The following is a 20,778-nucleotide window of genomic DNA, read 5'->3' on the forward strand; positions in this document are numbered from 1 at the left end:
ACATTATGTACCCTGTCTGAGATTACATAAAGAGACAGAAGGATTTGAGGCAGCCGACATCCACAGAAGATCTGTGCTTAGTTCTCCAAGATGTTTAGAACAACCTACCTGCCGAGTTCCTTCAAAAACTGTGTGCCAGTGTACCCAGAAGAACTTATGCTGATTTGAAGTCAAAAGGTGGTCACACCAAATATTGATTTGATTTGGGCTTCTCTTCTGTTCATTTACTTTCCATTTTGTTAATTAATAAAAATGAACTATTATCATATTTATTTCTGAAAGCATTCCTAATTTACAGCATTTTCACACCTTCGTAAGACTTTTGAACAGTACTGTTTGTATGTATACATGTGTGTGTGTATGTACAGCAAAAAAAATAAGTAAATATATATATATATATATATATATATATATATATATATATATATATATATATATATTTTGTATATATATATATGTATATGTATATACTTTGTGAATATATATATATATTTATATATATATATATATATATATAGACATAAATATATATATATATATATATATATATATATATATATATATATATATATATATATATATATATATATATATATACATACATATATATATATATATATATATATATATATATATATATATATATATATTTTTTTTTTTTCTCAAAGAATAGGTGTGGTAACTCAGCCCTGCCCCAGTCACATTTGTCTACACCCCTATCCATTTACTTTCCATTTTGTTAATTAATAAAAATGAACTATTATCACTTTTATTTCTGAAAGCATTCCTAATTTATAGCATTTTTTCACACCTTCGTAAGACTTTTGCACAGTAATGTTTGTATATATGCATGTGTGTGTGTATGTACAGCAAAAAAAAAAAAATATATATATATATATATATATATATATATATATATATATATATGTATATATATGTATGTATATATACTTTGTATATATATATATATATATATATATATATATATATATATACTTTGTATATATATATATATATATATATATAGACATATATATATATATATATATATATATATATTTTTTTTTCTCAAAGAATAGGTGTGGTAACTCAGCCCTGCCTCGGTCACATTTGTCTACACCCCTACCCATTTCCTCGCACCGTTTTATCCACACCCACCTTCTTTTTTTGTTCAGTACATTTTTATTGAAAGAGAAAGTCATAATACACAATTACAATATGACTATCAAAGTGAACTATAAACAGTTCAAAAGTATTCGGTGTTCATACCTCATATTTCACACCCGCCTTCTGGCACCACTCCTGATGAAGCTCAAATAGTCATGTGAACGAAACGCATCGACGTCATCACGTCATGTGACCCGGTCTTCTCGGCTTCCTGGCTTTACCCACACGGTCCCAGGGGAACTCCACTGCTCACGCCAATTGCCTAGGATGACAGTCTACAGCTAAGGCTCTGATGCATGACAGCTGGACATGGATCCACGGGGGATCTGGTTGGTTTGAGCAGAATCTACATACATTTCCACCATGGTTGAGACCGACAATTGGGACGCGGCTCTCAGCTTGTATATACCACCCGACTGTATCCTGCATTGAAGCGCATTGCAATGTGATATCTTGAGTTACCTGCTCCCCCTCCCCCCGCCTGCTTCTGTCATGTGACTGTCTGCATTGACTTGCCTTCTATGTCTAATTTGAGCTTCCATCTATTTATGCTTTGATGGCCGCCAGTTGAATTTCCCTTCTCAGCAACCCTCACTATTGCATCCTAAGTACTTGTGTGTCTGTGGATTGCAGCAAGTGTGCTCTTGGCAGGGTTTCTAGAGGTATGCCACATCCCTAAGTCATATGACAAAAGGTTTGGGATTCCCCTGGGGTGGGATTTTATGGGCACATAAGAATATAATTCAAAAATTGAAGGTAAAAATTTTATTACAAAAGTATATGAGAACAATTAAAAACATGAGCAAGCAAAGAACAATCCACTATATCAGAAACCAACCACACAGTGCAAAGTCGGTACCCAAGGCGTTTCAAAGTGACTGAGCAGCTTCTTCTTCAGGGGTAGCTTTGGGTGGTTTTCTGTTAATGTTGAATATAGTCATAAGACAACTCATTTAGAAACATGGCAAATCATCACAAAAAGATACAATAAATGATATAATTGAACATTCTATAATGATCAAAAAGAAGATAGACTTACATGGTTTACTGTTTGTGAGAATGGAATGCTTGCTGAAGTTAAAATCAAACAGGTTCAATTGGAGCCTGACTGGTAGTGCATGACCTGGGAGGAAAGGGGTATAGTTGATGTTCACCAGATGGTTGCCCGGCTGTGTGTCCCCCACTAAGGACAACTGGAGTCCTAAATGGCTGAAGATCTTGCTGAAATGGGGCCATAAAAAGCTATAATGAATAAAATTCATTAAAGTTCATTTTTATTCATTATAGCTTTTTATGGCCCCATTTCTACTGAGCCGTGCCTGCCCCGCCTCCGCCCCGCCTCCTCTCAGTGAGTTGTATTGTATGCAATGTATTCAGGCCGTTCTCTGCCCCGCCTCCGTCCCGCCTCCTCTCATTGAGTTGTATTGTATGCAATGTATTCAGGCCGTTCTCTGCCCCGCCCCGCCTCCTCTCAGTGAGTTGTATTGTATGCAATGTATTCAGGCCGTTCTCTGCCCCGCCTCCGTCCCGCCTCCTCTCATTGAGTTGTATTGTATGCAATGTATTCAGGCCGTTCTCTGCCCCGCCCCGCCTCCTCTCATTGAGTTGTATTGTATGCAATGTATTCAGGCTGTTCTCTGCCCCGCCTCTACCTATTATATCTATTATATATATTATACCTATTATATCTAATATACCTATTATATCTATTATACCTAATATATCTATTATATCTATTATACCTGTTATATCTATTATATCTGTTATATCTATTATACCTATTATATCTATTATACCTATTATATCTATTATATATATTATATCTATTATACCTATTATATATATTATACCTATTATATCTATTATATCTATTATACCTGTTATATCTATTATACCTATTATATCTATTATATATATATTATATTTATTATACCTATTATATCTTTATACATATTTTATAGCCATGGTCAAAAAAACACAATACAGTTCTTTAATTGTTTGATTTTATTATTACATTTACCAACAATCATTTCAAAATCATGTTGTATTTAATTAGCAACAGGTAAGATTGAGGACATCTTATGGTGAAAGAGAAGCCCTATGGGGGACGTCTTCAGATTTCAGGTAAGCAAAGCTGCTATTTTTATTTTGTAACCCGAACCTTGCTTGGTGTGGCGCTTAGGCTCTCTGGAGCAGGGTGTGAATGCTGAGCTGGGAGTGCTGGCACATGAAGGAACTCGCCCCAGTTCCTGTAATCACTGAAGGTAAAAAAAAAAGGACTACCTGTAGCCGCACATCGATGCTGTCGCTAAGATTAGTGTGTAAGTGGCATCCTCAGCTTGGAGCCAGGCTTTGCCCCCAATGCGTTTCACTCCACCCCTTGGGGCTTAGTCATGGGGATGTTTTTAATTTTGTAGCCTTCCTAGGTGGGGGGGGGGGGTTCTAAATAGAAAAATACCTCCCTGGGTTTGATCAGCCTGTTTATCTGTTTTCTTTTTTTTTCTGGGCTGTCTGTTCTTACCAATACTCAGCCTGTTTCCTATTAAAGGCCTTTACTGGCATCTAGAATAGTGGTCTTCAAACTGCATCCCCTTGGGGGACTATTCCATCCACTGATACCAACAATGGTGCATAATTCCTCTCACTGACATGGGAAAACATTTTCCCCCAATTACATCAGCGATGGGGCACAATTCCTCCCAATGACACCAGTAATTGGGGCCCAGTGACATCAATGATGGGGCCCAATTGACACCAACAATGTCAATGATAGGGCTCAATGACACCAGCAATGGGGACCGATGACATCAACAATGGAGCCCAATTGACACCAACGATGGGGGTCCAATGACTTCAACTATGTCAATAAAGGAGCCCAATGACACCAATGATGGGGCACAATTCCTCCCAATGACACAAGCAATGGGGCCCAATGGCATTAATGTTGGGGCACAATTGACACCAGCGATGTCAATGATGGGGCCCAATGACTCCGGTGATGGGGATCACTGACATCGACAATGGGGCACAATTTACACCAATGATGGGGGTCCAATGACATCAACGATGTCAATAAAGGAGCCCAACGACACCAATGATGGGGCACAATTCCTCCCAATGACACCAGCAATGGGGCCCAATGGCATTAATATTGGGGCACAATTGACACCAGTGATGTCAATAAAGGGATCCAATGACACCGGTGATGGGGACCAATGACATCGACAATGGGGCCCAATTTACACCAACGATGGGGGTCCAATGACATCAACGATGTCAATAAAGGAGCCCAACGACACCAATGATGGGGCACAATTCCTCCCAATGACACCAGCAATGGGGCCCAATGGCATTAATGTTGGGGCACAATTGACACCAGACATGTCAATGATGGGGCCTAATGACACCGGTGATGGGGGCCACTGATATCAACAATGGGGCCCAATTTACACCAACGATGGGAGTCCAATGACATCAACGATGTCAATAAAGGAGCTCAACGACACCAATGATGGGGCACAATTCCTTCCAATGACGGGGCCCAATTGCATTAATGTTGGGGCACAATTGGCACCAGCGATGTCAATGATGGGGCCCAATTACACCAGCGATGAGGACAATTGATATCAACGATGGGGCACAATTCCTCCCACACACCAATAATGGACAGTGCACTGGCCCTTTGCTCCACATCAAAGGATAGCATGGTGATCCAGGCTGGATCGGTAATAATGACGATTAGCAGCTTGGAGGAAGGGATGTGATACAGAAAGCTGTAAAGCAGCAGGCTAGGAAGACCACTGTCAATCACTGAATACATAGCATAGCTAGGGGGAGATGCGATTATACGGATGACTATTTAAGCAATGCATTTAGCTGGCTGTAGTTTCTTTTTGCAGTTTTTAAATTATTTCGATGTGTTTCTTTCTTGTATCAATCTGTAGCATTACTCTCCTTTTGTGCCGCTTTGAGGCTCAGGTTTAGGAAGATAGCACACATGTTCAAACAACTTATATACACCAAGTCCAACCGTATAGGTGTAGTCGGGGAACTGACAAGCCGTGGCTGACATGCATCCCTGGGCAGCAATACCAGTTTTTACGCCATCTAAAATACAAAAATAATAAACATCAGCCTAAAAATGAAAAAAAAAAGCATCTCTAGCACAGCACAGTGGCTAAGTCATTAGCTAAAAAAAACGGGGGTTCCTGCGAGCAAACAAGATCAGGCACTCTTTTAGGAACTGCAGCGAGCACAGCACTTTCCCATAGGTGTAGGTAAAATAAATAGATAAAATTAAAGTGCTCCAAAAGGATATATATGTAGAAATACGTAAAAATGTATATGAAAACTGGATGAATAATTGTAAATGACAAAAATCAAGATACCACAGTGATAAAACGTATGTGAATTAAAATAATTAAATAAATATATAATTAATTAAATATAATATGGTGACAATCAACGCAATTATCAGGGTGATAGAAACTTGCAAAAAGTGATCGAAAAAAAAAATTGTGAATAAATATATAAAAAGCACTTCCACCTTACCAGCCCTAGGGTTGTCGGTTAGATTCCCAACCACTACCTGTCTGTAGTTTGCATGTTCTCCCTGTGCCTGCGTGGGTTTTCCCTGGGTACTCCGGTATCCTCCCACACTCCAAAGACATGCTGGTAGGTTACTTAGCACCTATCTAAACTGGCCCTAGTATGTGGATGTATGAATGTGAGTTAGGGACCTTCGATTGCGAGCTCCTTGATGATGTGAATGTACAATATACTATTGTAGCACCCTCCTAGGTAGGTAGGTGCTAGGCAAAAGCATCTATTGCTCCTTCTGCTTATGAGGGGAGCCTGATCTATTAGGTTGCCTGTTACATGTCTCCAGGTGTGATTCACTGGGCCTGAGGAAGTGTACCCACTGTATCCAATGAGGGAGCTTGTTGGACAGTGGAGGAAACCCAGCCAGTGACACATTAGCTTTTGTGGGAGTCCCAGTGGGAGGGCATTCTTGCAATGTATCCTGGGATTGCTCATAAAAGCTGAGGGGACATGTGACAGGGCATCTTTGGCAGGAAGCAGAGTCCCAGGAGGAGGTGGACAGCTGTCTCTCCTCCTGCAGTGTATGAGGAAGGTGGTCTTAGGCGGTCAGCCTAGTGAACAAGGTGTGGAGCTGAGCTGCAGAAGATCCAGTGGAGCTGACGGTGGAGTTTCTGGCAGGGTCTCTTGGGAAAAACAGTGTCCGTGAGTACCAGGAGATTTGCCAAAGAGTCTGCCTAGGAAGGGGGACCACTTCAGTGAAGTCAGGGGATCAGGGAGCCAGCTCACACAGAGAGAGAGATACAGTAAAGGGGGTGCAGTGTAGAACCCTGAAAAATAGGGACAAAGGGGGTGCCGTGTAGAACCCTGAAGAATAGGCAGGGACGTACCAAGGGGTTTGCTCAGATTGGCGCCCGCCAGGGGCGCAGGCCAAGGAGGGGGCGCAAAAAAATTGGAAGTGTTAGTAGTGATTGTTGGGCCCTCCCCACAGCATGCGTCCCCGGCACCCCCAAGGCCGCATGTGGCTCCAATCCCCGAGCCGTGTCCACTCCAGGCGGTGTCAGTGCGGGCTCTCCGGAGCTCTGTCTCCGTCCACACATGAGGCCGGTTAGCAGTCACATGACCGTGACATCATCAATCAGCTCCAGCAGCGGCAGGCTGGGGATGGGGATTACACTGAGGCTGTCAGAGGAGCACATACCGCTGACCAGCACCTTCAACCTCCTTTCCACTCCCAGGACAAGCTGACCAGGGGACACCTCTCTCTCTCTCCCTATCTCCCCCTCTCTCTCTCTCCCTGTCACCCCCTCTCTTATTCTCTCCCTGTCACCCCCCACTCTCATTCTCTCCCTGTCACCCCCCACTCTCATTCTCTCCCTGTCAACCCCCACTCTCTCCCTGTCACCCCCCTCTCTCTCTCCCTGTCACCCCCCTCTCTCTGTCAAACCCTCTCTCGGGGGGGTCGCCGATACAGATCTTCGCAAAGGGCGCTGGAGACCCTAGGTACGCCTCTAAGAATAGGGACAAAGGGGGTGCCTAGTAGGGCCCTGAAGAGCGATTCACAGAGTAATACAGTTCATTAAGTTCTTCTTCACTGCCAGTGACAAGGTGAAGCAGCGGCCTTGCCGCATTCAGCTATATCTAGACATCCCAGCAAATTGTGCATAGTTATTACAAGTTGGAGTATCCCACTCATCCCCTTCCCCTATCCAAGTTCTCAATAAAACCACAAAAAACAAAACCCCTAGACTGTTTCTTGACTGAGCCAAGCACTTTGAAAATGCTAAACTGTTGTGTTGTTGCTATGGGTAACCCAGGGGAATCCGTAACCAGCAGCTCCCATGGCAGTAGTGCTACACTGTATATGTGTAAAGCGCTGCAAAAATTGCCTCCAGTAACAGTGCTCTTCCTGGTCCCCTGGCTGCCTACCTTAGCTGGCTGTGATTTCTTTACCCAACATGGCCTTTCTTCTCTCGAGCACCACTCCTCCTGTGCTCTAATGCTGTGCTTCTCCCATGTGGTGCTGCTTTCTTTCCCTCACAGCCAATGTTCCCCAGCATCCGATCTCCTCAACATCACAAGCGCTGAGTTGCTACAGCTTTGCTGTAGGGTGTGAGATGTGGAGAAGATCGGCCCCAGGGGAGCAGCAGGGGGGGAGAAGCCAGCTCTCACAGGGAGTGTAACAGTAAAGGGGGTGCCGTGTAGTTGACCCTGAAGAGTAGGAACAAAAGGGGGTACCAGGAAGGGCCCTGAAGATTGTTCTGCAGTACAGTACAGTTTACCTCAGGACAGAGGCGTAACTAGAACCTTCAGGGCCCTGGTGCAAGAAACCATGAAGGGCCCCCTGGACCCCTGGTCGGTGCCCTTCCCTTCAAGCTTGGGGCTCTTACCACTGATCCTGGAGCCCTTTACTCTCTTTGTGGGGTTCATTATTATGGTCCTGCAGACCGGGACCATTTCACAAGTTCTGCAGTGGGCCCCCTTCCTGCCATCTTGGGGCCTCCCCACGATGGTGGAATGCCAAGGCCCGGTCGCAAGTGTGACCTTTGCGATCCTGGAATTTCAGTAGTTTTTATTTTTTGGTACTTTAATTGTATTATTTTTTATCATTTTATTTTATTTTTTTACAATGTCACTGACTATGACTCTGTCCATTCAGAAAAGGAAAGAGCTGGTAAATTACATATTTACCGACCCCTTCCTGGTTCTCTATTGTGACACATCCCCTGCAGCAGCCGGCAGGAGAGGGAAGGGAGCACAGTGGGGGGGGCAGCACAATAGGGGAAGAGGGGGGACCAGGGGAGCACACAGGGGCCCGGAGACAGCAGAACACAAGTGAACTGGATAGGAGGAGTGGCGGGGGAACCAATCTCCTCCATTTTCCTCCTGCAGCTACAGGAGGAAAAATGAGGACAATGATTTCTCTACATGCTGTCCCCGCCGCCCCTCCTATCCAAGTGTACAGGAGAGCCGCACAGGCCCCCTGGAGCATGGGGCCCAGTTGCAATTGCAACCCCTGCAACCCCTGTAGTTACGCCCCTGCCTCAGGAAGTTCTCTTACTACTATTTCACTGCTAATGTCAAGGTGAAGCAGCGGCCTAGCCTATTCAGCATTATTCAGTCGCCCAGCAGATTGTGCATAGTGTATAAAGTCGGAGCATCCCACTCATTCTCTTCTCCTATCCAAGTTCTCAATAAAACACAAAAACCAAAGCTCCTGGACTGTTTCCTGACTGAGCCAAAAATCACTTTTGAACATGTTGAATTGCCTTGCTGTTGCTAATAGTAAGCCAAGGGAACCCATAACCAGCAGCTCCCATGGGAGTAGTGCTACACACAAATAATAGCCTTAATTGGGTTTTAAGAAATACAATTACCAGCTGTTTTTATCCTTGCACGTATTGTGGCGCATTGATCAGTTTCGTCTCTGCAGATTGTTTCTGAGGTTGGCGTGCACATTTTGGAGGTATCAGTTGAATAGCAAACTGGACATCTGGGCCCTTCTCTTTCAGTGCTTCTATTCATTTCTGTTTGTTTTGTAAAAAAAAAAAAAAAATACAACACAATAAAAATTGAACAGTGCATACTGGAATAGATAAAATAATAATAGGAAAAAAGATCATGTAACCTAAAGAACAATTGTCCCAACAAGTGCCAACAACAAGCTTTAACATGCTGTGCAGAATTATATACAGTATATAAACGTGATTCTGCATTTCTGCCTAGGGGGACGCGCATGGGGGCACCGGCGGTGGGCCACTGAAGCCGATCTGTGGGTGCCGGACAATGGATGTCCCCTGGCACCTGTCAAACGCCGTGGAGAGACACAGGGCAGAGCTAAAGAAGGCAGAGCTCCATTCTGACAAGGGGAAGTGATGGATTGTGTGTCCCTGCAAAGCAGAAAAAAATGTTCATCACTTCCCTTAGTAAAAGCAACACTTAGTAAACACATAAACACTGGTTAGGCACACATTTAACCCTTTGATCACCTCTGATGTTAACCCCTTCCCAGTTAGTGTCATTAGTACAGTGACAGTGAATATTTTTAGCACTGATTACTGCATTAGCGTCACTGGTTCCCACAAAGTGTCAAATGTGTCAGTGTACATAGCGCATTCCTGATCTCTGCACTGTGTGCGTAGCACACTCCTGATCTCTGCACTGTGTGCGTAGCACACTCCTGGTCTCTGCACTGTGTATGTAGCGCACTCCTGATCTCTGCACTGTGTATGTAGCGCACTCCTGATCTCTGCACTGTGTACGTAGCGCACTCCTGATCTCTGCACTGTGTACGTAGCACACTCCTGGTCTCTGCACTGTGTACGTAGCGCACTCCTGGTCTCTGCACTGTGTATGTAGCGCACTCCTGATCTCTGCACTGTGTATGTAGCGCACTCCTGATCTCTGCACTGTGTACGTAGCGCACTCCTGATCTCTGCACTGTGTACGTAGCACACTCCTGATCTCTGCACTGTGTACGTAGCACACTCCTGATCTCTGCACTGTGTACGTAGCGCACTCCTGATCTCTGCACTGTGTATGTAGCGCATTCCTGATCTCTGCACTGTGTACGTAGCGCACTCCTGATCTCTGCACTGTGTACGTAGCGCACTCCTAATCTCTGCACTGTGTACGTAGGGCATTCCTGATCTCTGTACTGTGTGCATAACGCATTCCTGATCTCTGCACTGTGTACATAGCGCACTCCTCATCTCTGCACTGTGTATGTAGCACATTCCTGATCTCTGCACTGTGTACGTAGCGCACTCCAGATCTCTGCACTGTGTACGTAGCGCACTCCTAATCTCTGCACTGTGTACGTAGGGCATTCCTGATCTCTGTACTGTGTGCGTAACGCATTTCTGATCTCAGCACTGTGTACGTAGGGCATTCCTGATCTCTGCACTGTGTGCGTAGTGCATTCCTGATCTCTGCACTGTGTACGTAGGGCATTCCTGATCTCTGCAATGTGTGCGTAGTGCATTCCTGATCTCTGCACTGTGTGCGTAGCGCACTCCTGATCTCTGCACTGTGTACAAAGCACACTCCTGATCTCTGCACTGTATACGTAGCACACTAGTGAACCCTGCACTCTGTACGTAGCGCACTATTGAACCCTGCACTCTGAATGTAGCGTACACCTGAACTCTGTACATGCGCACCCCTGAACTCTGCACTCTGTAATGTTGTGCACCCCTTAACTCTGCACTCTGTACATCGCACACCTCTGAACCAGTGGCGGCTGGTGTACTGAGGGCGCAGGGGTGCGGCCCCCCCATCCATGCGTCCGGCCCCCTAATCTGCATGCAGGGCACCGGACGCATGGAGCTTAATGGGTTTTTTTTTTCCAATCACCTGATTAGAGCCAGAGACTCTAATAGGGTGATGCAAAGGGTGGTCCCGGGGCGCAGAGCAGTGCACCCAGAGCCCACCCATTGTGTGACAATAGCGAATGAAAATTCGCTATTGTGACACCGATCCTCCTCCTGGCCAATCAGGAAGCCGGTCTAATACCGGCTTCCTGATTGGCCGCATGGCAAACCCCATGCCATTGGCTGAGGAGGAGGCGGGAGAGGAAAGACCAGAGAAGTCTCGCCGCTGGAGTGAGGACTCGGAGAAGCCGCCCGTCAGGAGTCCGGGACTGAAGACAAGGAAGCCGTCGCCGCCGGGCTGCTCCAGGTAAGTGCACTGGTCTCTGGGGGGGCACGCATGCTGAACTCTGCATTGATGGCGGCACGGCAGTGGCACAATGTTCATTGCATTGAAGGGGGCATGCACGCTGAACTCTGCATTGATGGGGGCACGGCAGTGGCACAATGTTCATTGCATTGATAGGGGCACGGCAGTGGCACAATGTTCATTGCATTGAAGGGGGCACGGCACGCTGTTCACTGCATTGAAGGGGGCATGTACACCGGTCACTGCATTGAAGCGGGCATGTACGCTGGTCACTGCATTGAAGGGAGCACGCTGGTCACTGTTTTGAAGGGGACACGCTGGTCACTGTGCATTGAAAGGGGGCACGCTGGTCTCTCTGCATTGAAAGGGGGCACGCTGGTCTCTCTGCATTGAAAGGGGGCACGCTGTGGTCACTCTGCATTGAAGGAGGCACACTATACCTTAATTACTGAAGGCCCCTTTCACACTTTTGTGACCTCAAAGTCACGCAATTTTTTACAGCGTTTTTTGCCGCAAAGCAATGCCTATTACATTTTTCTGTTTTCGCCCCCCCCCCCCCCAAAAAAATTTTGAGCAGCAGCCTCCACTGCTCTGAACTCTGCGCTCTGTACATAGCGAACCCCTGAACTCTGCGCTTCTTTTGGTAAGAATAAAATACAAAATATCATCTTAATATTCCATATCCCAAAAAATTTTAAGAAGTATCTTTTTTTTATCTCAAGGGTAAAATGTGAGAAATAACATATATATCATACAATCATTCTATAAACACATACCACATACACTGCATATATCATTGGAGGAAAATATACTTAAAAAAATAATTTACCATTTGCCAATAAAAAAAAAAAAGGAAAAAAAAATTGTCCCCGGATTTCATTTAAAAATCTGGTCACCTTGTAAAGCTGCTGGTGTATACAGTATGTGGGCTTAGATCCAGGGGCGCTGGTGGCTCCAGCTCTTCCTAGAGAACTCAGAGACACTCGGAGACACTCGCAGCCAGGTGGGACGGGCATAGAGCGCGTTCGGAGCACCCGGAAGTGTGGTCAACAGTTCCTCAGTGTCTCCGAGTGTCTCGAAGTTCTTCAGGAAGCGCTGGGAGCCACCAGCCCCCCCCCCCTCCCCCCGGACCTCTGGCCACATACTGTATACACCAGCGGCTTTACACGGATGAGCACCAGATTCCTTAACGCTGGATATTGTTTTATACATTGTGAGTGTCATTCCACTTTTTTTTACATTAAAACTGTGATCATACAGTACACTTAGATTGTGCTGCTCCATTTGTTCTTTGTGTCACCTGATTAGGACTTTTCAACAGAAACAACCCCTGTTAAATCATTTTTATAGGAATAAATGATTGTGCAGCACCCTCCTAGATAGGTGCTTGGATAAAAGCATTGTTATGCTCCATCTGCTCATCAGGGGAGGCTGATCTGTTAGGTTGCCTGTTGCATGTGTCCAGGTATGAGTCACTTAGTCTGAGGTAGTGTTCCCATTGTATCCAATAGGGGAGCCTGTTGGACAGTGGAGGAAACCTAGCCAGTGGCAAATCGGCTTTTGTGGCAGTCCCAGTGGGAGGGCACCCTTGCAGTGCATCCCGGGATTGACCATAAAAGCTGAGGGGACATGTGACAGGCAAGAAGCAGAGTGCCAGGAGGAGGGGTGATGGCTGTCTCTCCTCCTGCTGTCTGAGGAAGGTGGTCACTGGCAGTCGGCCAGTGTGGAGCTGAGCCACAAGGATCCTGGAAAGCTGACAGTGGAGCTGCTGGCAGAGTCACCTGGGAAAAACAGTGTCCTTGAGTACCAGGGGGCTTGCCAAGGGGTCTGCCCAGGAAGGGGGACCACTCCAGTGAAGTCAGAGGATAGAAGGTCAGCTCACACAGTATGCAAGAGTAAAGGGGGTGCCAAGTATAACCTTTTAGAGTAGGGGTAAAGGGGGTGCCAAGTGGGGCCCTGAAGAGTAATTCACTATACAGTTCGCTTATCAAATACTTCACTACAGTGACAAGGTGAAGCAGTGGCCTTGCCGCACTCAACATAGTTAGAAGTCCTAAAATTGTGCATAGTTCATCCAGTTGGAGTATCCCTCTCATCCCTTCTCCTATCCAAGTTCTAAAATAAAACCAACTAAAAAAACAAATCCCCTGGACTGTTTTCTGACTGAGCCAAACACGTAAAGTACTTTGAATTACTAAGTTGTTGCTATCAGTAACCCAGGGGAACCCACTTCAAGCAGCTCCCCAGGGAGTAGTGCTACAATTGTGGAAGAAATCATCTGATTTTCCATTATTTCTCATGGGGAAACTTGCTTTGATATACGAGTGCTTTGGATTACAAGCATGTTTCCGGAACAAAATATGCTCGCAATCCAAGGTTTTACTGTAATAATAATTTATTGCATAGGTCCAGTTGTGATTGGTTCTCTGTAGTGTCTATCTCACACCCATAAACAAAGACACACTCATGCACACTCACCTTGAAAAGTTCCATTGTTGCAAAGACTTCCTTTACAACATTGCGATGATATTTCAAAGTAATAAGAATCATTACAATAGGCATACCAATTACCGATGCAAGGCAGGTTATGAGAACATCGCTTCCTAATGGAGTGCATGGCTGTACCTGCATAAAAAAAAATGATAGTAAGGTACTGTCTATATCAGTGTTTCTCAACCTTTTTCCAGTCAAGGCACCCTTTAAAATTCTGCATAATCTAGAAGCACCCCATTCTGAAATGTAAAAACTAAACTAACAGTTTGATATAACACATCAACATCCACACATCTAGGAAACCCAACTTTAACCACTTTAGGACCGGAGGATTTTCTTGCTTTACATCCAGGCCACTTCTTGCAACTTGGCACTGTGCGACTTTAACTGACAATTGCGCGGTCATGCAACGCCGTACCCAAACAAAATTTACGTCCTTTTTTTCCCACAAACAAAGCTTTCTTTTGGTGGTATTTGATCACCGCTGCACTTTTCATTTTTTGCGATATTAATAAAAAAAGAGCGACAATTTTGAAAAAATAACAATATTTTTCTACTTTGACAGTTAAAAAATATCCAATATATTCAATTTTTGTCATATATTTAGGTCAAAATGTTTTTAGCTTTATGCAAACATCCCTTGTGACAGTAATATGCAGTAACACGTACTCTTTATGGAGGGATCTGGGGTCTAAAAGACCCCAGATCCTTCCTTTTGCACTTAAAAGTATTCAAAACGGCAAAATCAGCTTTTTTGAATACTGTCATTTTTTTAAAAATCTGCACCATTGGCAGCCGCGTAAACCGGAAGTGACCGTTGCTTTCGGGTTACTTCATCGGAGACCCGATCAAAGCCAAATCCTGCTTAGTTCGGGACTCTGACCGGCTGGCGGACATGCCGAAGTGGACATGGGACTGGGAGACACAGACAGAGAGGCAGAAGGTAGCGGGAGGGGACATTCCCTCCGGCTTCTTGTGATAACGGCTGCATCGGTTGTTATCACCAGAAAGCTGACCACTGGCTCTAAAAAATGGTACCAGGGTGATACCTCTAGCTACAGGCATCACCCGGGTACAAGCACTTCTTCGAACAGGTACATTGGTTTGTGGGAAGGGGTTAAGGCATTTTGCCAAGGCACCCCTGAAGAAACCTGAAGGCACCCCAGAGTTCCTTGGCATCCTGGTTGAAAAAGACTGGTCCATATTATATTATGTAATAAAGATTTAACTCACATCTATACAGGTCTATCAATATAATCATTTTACAGTTCTGTCCCCTATGGCAGTGGTCCTCAACTCCGGTCCTCAGGGCCCACTAACATGCCAGATTTTATGTATTACCTTGGGGAGATCTAGACTAGAGTACTGCAATCACTGAGCAGCAAATTTTATCACCTGGGATGTATTTCAGTTATCTTGCAAACCTGGCCTGTTAGTGGGCCCTGAAGACCAGGGTTGAGGACCACTGCCCTATGGGACAAAGTACATGAAGTATTTTGTTCCATGTTGCTAGGTGCTTTCTAACCTTAGTTATGAGGTCCAACCTACCCCCCCCCCCCTCCCCTCCTGCCACAGCCGATCCGACAACAGCTATGAAGGAGACACCTTATTCATAGCTTTCCACAGACAAGCAGTGGCGAGAAGAATGTGGAGGGGGGTCGTGTCATCTGTGCATTCCTCTTGCAGTTGCTTGTCTCTGGAAATTGCTCAGAACTGGGATAAGCTGTAGCTTTGAGTCAGCCGTCTCCTTCATAGCTGTTGTCGGATCAACTGCGGCAGGAGGGGGGACTTCATTACTAGTGTTAGAAAGTTCTCGATACATGTGCTTTGTCCTATAGGGGGCAGCACTGTAAACATATTACAATCTTACATGTTTAATAATACTTTGAGCTATCATATTGTGTATGTTGCTGCCAACCCCCCAAAAAAAAATAGTTTACACCAATGGAGAGACCTTAGATTAAAGCATGGTACTCACCGAGTCCAATATTTTCAGAGAGGGTCATGCAAACATTGCCTTCTGGACATTGATGTTCTTCACCTTCGCAGTAGTCAGTATTATGGCCTTCACATTTATAACACGTGACATTTTCAGCTAGGATTAAAACATGTAAAAGGTGAATAGCACGTCATCCTACCTAAAATACAGAATATCACATTTGCTGCACCAATGGCTGTAAACCATCCACTGGGCAGATAGCAGGAACTCAAGACAAAATCGAAATCCACGGCTCCCAATGTCTATTTTCTTGATGGACTATCCTTCTTTTAAATCCAAATGCTTCTGCTTCTGATTTAGGCTTATTACCAAAATGTATAAGCCACTGTATTTTGTACACTCCACTCAATGTAATAAGGTGACTTTTTTTGTAAGGATGAGTTGCCGGTGTTCCGTGAAAAAACCCTACCCTTGAAAATTCCCTACCCTCGTCACTTCCGGTGCACCTACGTCGCACCTACGTCATGGAACAGCTGAGCAGGTTACCATTGCGCATGCTCAGAGGTCCGGAGGGTAGGGAATTCAGGATAGCATGATTCAGGAAAATATTGCATTATGGCCACTAGATGGAGCTGATAACCATAGGAAGTTAATTTCTTTTCACTATGACTGTCAATTTCATCTAGTGGCCATAATGCAATATTTTCCCGATTTACATTATTCCTATGTAGTGCACCCACTAGGGAGGCACAAGTAGAATGGGATCCCCCACCCTGCACAGCCAGGCACACCAAATTTCCACAGTCAGAGAACAGTCCCCAAAAAATTTTTATAATGTTTTATTGAGGGAAATAACTAGGGATGCGGAGGTTTTGGGATGCTCATTTGACTTCAACAAACTTCAGAAAAAATCTTCAGGAACACTTCTCCTATATACAGTCTGTATACAGCTCCCTCTTCTTCCTTTAGCACTCACTTCATTGCAGGACACAGATATGCCACCCAGCAGTAGTTTGTGTACAAAGGGCCCATTATAGGCAGGGACTTGCAGCCCCTACACTTGAAGTAGATAAGAAGACACAGTTCACACTTTCCCAGCACTTCCTTCCTGTGGTTACTGATCCCAGCACCACCTCTTTAGGCACTTCCACCCGGCCTGGTTGCAGCTTTCCCTTTCACTAGCCCTCCAGACTAGGGATGATTGAACGGTTCGGGTCGACCTTCGGTTCGACCCGAACATTGGCTGTTCGAAATTCGGCCGAATTCCGAACTTTTTGCGGTAAAAGTTCGGAATTCGGGCACCAGAACCGCCCAAAATGCAATGGGCGGTTTAAAAGCCCATGATTGGACCAGAAACATCGGTAAAAGCAGATTGGAGTGACTAGGGGGTCCAGAGGCCAATCAGGAGTGAATACGCCCCCCATACGCCCTCCAGTATATAACATAGCCCCGCCAAATCTCTAGCACTGTAATAGAGAGGCTGTGTATATATATACACATACACACATATAGGTGTGAAAGGAGCGGAACCCCATCCATGCAAATAATTTCAGTAGCGCAGGGATGGGGTTCCGCTCCTTTCACACCTATATGTGTGTATATGTATATATATATATATATATATATATATATATATGTGTGTGTATATATACCCCTATACAGAAGTTCAGATGTCATGCCTGCCTCCAAAGACACCCAAAAAATGCCTAATAAACGCCTGAACAAAAACGCCCAGGTGTGAAAGGAGCGGAACCCCATCCCTGCGCTACTAAAAATTCTAAGAAAAATTATCTTTTTTTCTGGTTCTGGACATGCTACAGAGCTGAAACTTCACAGGTACACTTTTTAGACCCCCCCAGACACTAAATCCAAAGAAATCTCTTTTTTTTTTTCAATAATTTTTTCAATAATTGTCTCTCTATCAAAAAATTAAAATTTTTAAGAACTTTTTTGTGTGTAATTAATAATCCCTGGGGCATGACCCAGAACCCTAGGCACTTTTTAGGGGCATTTATTGGGTTTTAGGGCTTCAAAATGGTGTTTTTTGATTCCAGAAGTTTGGGTCCCATTGATTTCAATGGGATTCTGGAATCCGAACCGAACTTTCGGGAAGTTCGGGTTTTCTGGTCGAACCAAACTTTTCAAAAGTTCGATCATCTCTGCTCCAGACTAATATCTCCCACAGTCCTCCACACTGACTTTCTACAGTCCTCCAGCCTAACACTCACCAGCCCTCCAGACTGACTCTCAGGAGATCTCATGGAAGTGCTGACCTGTTCCTGCTGTCCGCTCACTTGCTCCCCTGCCTCCAGGAAAGGTTTCCTCCGTGTGTTGTAGAGGGTCCCTCCAGCACCCGAGCCCCAGGCCTACGGTCACCCCCCCCCCCCAGACTAGGGGGCACCCTCAAGGGCCACCGACTGCCTCCTCAGCACGCCATCTCCATCTTCCACCTGACTGCCCCTGCTGGCATGATTTATGCCAAACAGTTCCTCCTAGCTTGGACCGGAAGATTTTCCTGCTTAATGACCAGGTCCTATTTTGCGATTCGGCACTGCATTGTTTTAACAGACAATTGCGCGGTCGTGCGACGCTGTACCCAAATAAAATTGACGTCCTTTTTTTCCCACAAACAGAGCTTTCTTTTGGTGGTATTTGATCACCTATGTGATTTTTATTTTTTGCGTTATAAACAGAAAAAGAGCGTCAATTTTGAAAAAAAAAAAAAAAATATTTTTCACATTCTTTTATATGACATTCCCAAAAAATAAAAATGTAAAAATCTAAATTTTTTAACATTTTAGGCCAATTTGTTTTCTGCTACATATTTTTGGTAAAAAAAATCGCAATAATCGTATTTTGATTGGTTTGCGCAAAAGTTATCGCGTCTACTAACTACGGGAAAGATTTATGCAATTTTTATTGTTTTTTTTTTTTTTACTAGTAACGGCGGTGATCTGTGATTTTTTGCGGGATATGCTTCTTTGTTGCATGAGCAGAAAATCTTAATTTCTTTCACTAGAGGGATGTCTATATTGTGTCTAAAATCAGATGGCCTCTTTGTAGCTAGGCCCCTTTCACACGAAAGGTCCAATCAGGTCTGCCTGTGAACTTTTCCTGATCGGACCCGCCATTACCCCCTATTGACTGACGGATGTAAATGGACTTGTTTACACTCACCTACCTCCAATCCGATTCACTGGGATAAAAAAAAAAAAAAGAAGGGGATTCATCTCCCTCCATCTAGATGGACTGGAGTGCAGTCAGGTATAAATGGACAAAGGAGTCTGTTTACACCCAGCGGTCCATAGAGCAGAGCAGGCTCGGCCTGTGTCCACTCTGGATAAACTGTGCGGACACGAACCTGTCATCTGCCCACTCTGCTATGATTAGCAGGGCATCAGTAGGCCGATACCCTGCTGATCAAATGGAGTATTGGGACGCCTGCCTATACACGCACATGAATTTTAATGGCATCCCAGCCTTAGTCCGTAGGGTTCAATATTGAGTTGGCCCACCCTTTGCAGCCCTATCAGCTTTAACTCTTCTGGGAAGGCTCTCCACAAGGTTTAGGAGTGTGTCTATGGGAATGTTCGACCATTCTTCCAAAAACACTTTTGTGAGGTCAGGCACTGATGTTAGAGAGAAGATCTGGCTTGCAGTCCTCACTCTAATTCATCCCAAAGGTGTACTATCGGGTTGAGGTCAGGACTCAAGTTCATCCACTACAAACTCGCTCATCCATGTCTTTATGCACTGGCCCAAATCATTAGGTGGAGAGGGGATTATGGTGTGGGGTTGTTTTTCAGGGTAAAGGAAAAGGAATTGGCAGCACTCCAGGTTGAGTCAAAATCCAGATTTATTGACTGGACATCCAAATATGACAATCGTAACAAGGTAGACGCGTTTCACACACTGACTGTGTGCTTAATCATTACAAAAATTAATTTGGTAATGATTAAGCACACAGTCAGTGTGTGAAACGCGTCTACCTTGTCACGATTGTCATATTTGGATGTCCAGTCAATAAATCTGGATTTTGACTCAACCTGGAGTGCTGCCAATTCCTTTTCCTTTATCAAGTTTTCACAGAGGCGAGCCGGGGCATGCACCGGTGTGAGTCATCAGGCAATTACACCACCTTGAGCAGTGAGTTCTTGTGTCTTCAATTGTTTTTCAGGGGCTGGTCTTGGCCCCTTAGTTCCAGTGAAGGGCGTCAGCAAACCAAGACATTTCAGACAATTTCATGCTCCCAACTTTGTGGGAGTGTAATAATGGTTGTATAATTCTCTTACCTGTGGAAAGACCAAGAGAGAGAAGTAACAGGACAACGCCAGCTGCCTTCATTGTTTTTAAATGTCTTGGATGTTGGTGATCTTTCTTTGCTTCTCGAATTTTGTAAGTCCTCCTCAAATGTTGATATATATATATAATTTTAAAGGTCCAAAGAGTGGATTTATTAATAGATCATTATTTAAATTGTTGGTGACGTCTGTTCAATAAATCATTGTCAAACAGTAATTAATAAGTGTAAATATTTAAAAATAATATTTGCATTGATTTTGGACAAACCATAGCAATCTGGATGCAGCAGTGGGTGAACTCCCAATAAAATATACATGATGTGTTTCCTTAGCCCTAAAGATAAAACTAAGATGTAACAGGACAACGCCCATTTTTATTGTTTTTATATGTCTTGGATGTTAGTGATCTTCATTTGATTCTCAAATGTTTTAGGTCTTCCTGAAATTATATATATATATATATATACGATTTTAAAGGTCCACGGGGTGGATTTATTATTGGATCATTATTTAATTTTTTGGTGATGTCTGTTTAATAAATCACTGTCAAACAGTAATTTTGTAATAAATAAATGTATATAATAAATGTAAATGTAGCACCCTCCTCGATAGGTGCTAGGAAAAGCATAGTCTGCTCCATCTGCTTATCAGGGGAGCCTA

General features: G+C 44.2%; 1 protein-coding gene across 1 annotated transcript; it reads right to left on the bottom strand.

Annotated features, from left to right (window-relative positions):
* Window positions 1–4,873: 4,873 nt before the first annotated feature.
* LOC309568728 (uncharacterized protein) lies at window positions 4,874–20,215 on the bottom strand. The gene is made up of 5 exons (XM_082274477.1): window positions 20,110–20,215; window positions 15,857–15,979; window positions 13,864–14,010; window positions 9,084–9,233; window positions 4,874–5,274 (listed from the first exon to the last, which is right to left on the bottom strand). The coding sequence occupies exons 1-5, from the start codon at window positions 20,159–20,161 to the stop codon at window positions 5,114–5,116; spliced, it is 633 nt and encodes a 210-aa protein (XP_082130603.1). The 5' UTR covers window positions 20,162–20,215; the 3' UTR covers window positions 4,874–5,113.
* Window positions 20,216–20,778: the final 563 nt, after the last annotated feature.

This window comes from Pelophylax lessonae, assembly GCF_965119305.1.
Source record: "Pelophylax lessonae genome assembly, chromosome: 12".
Taxonomy (NCBI): Eukaryota; Metazoa; Chordata; class Amphibia; order Anura; family Ranidae; genus Pelophylax; species Pelophylax lessonae.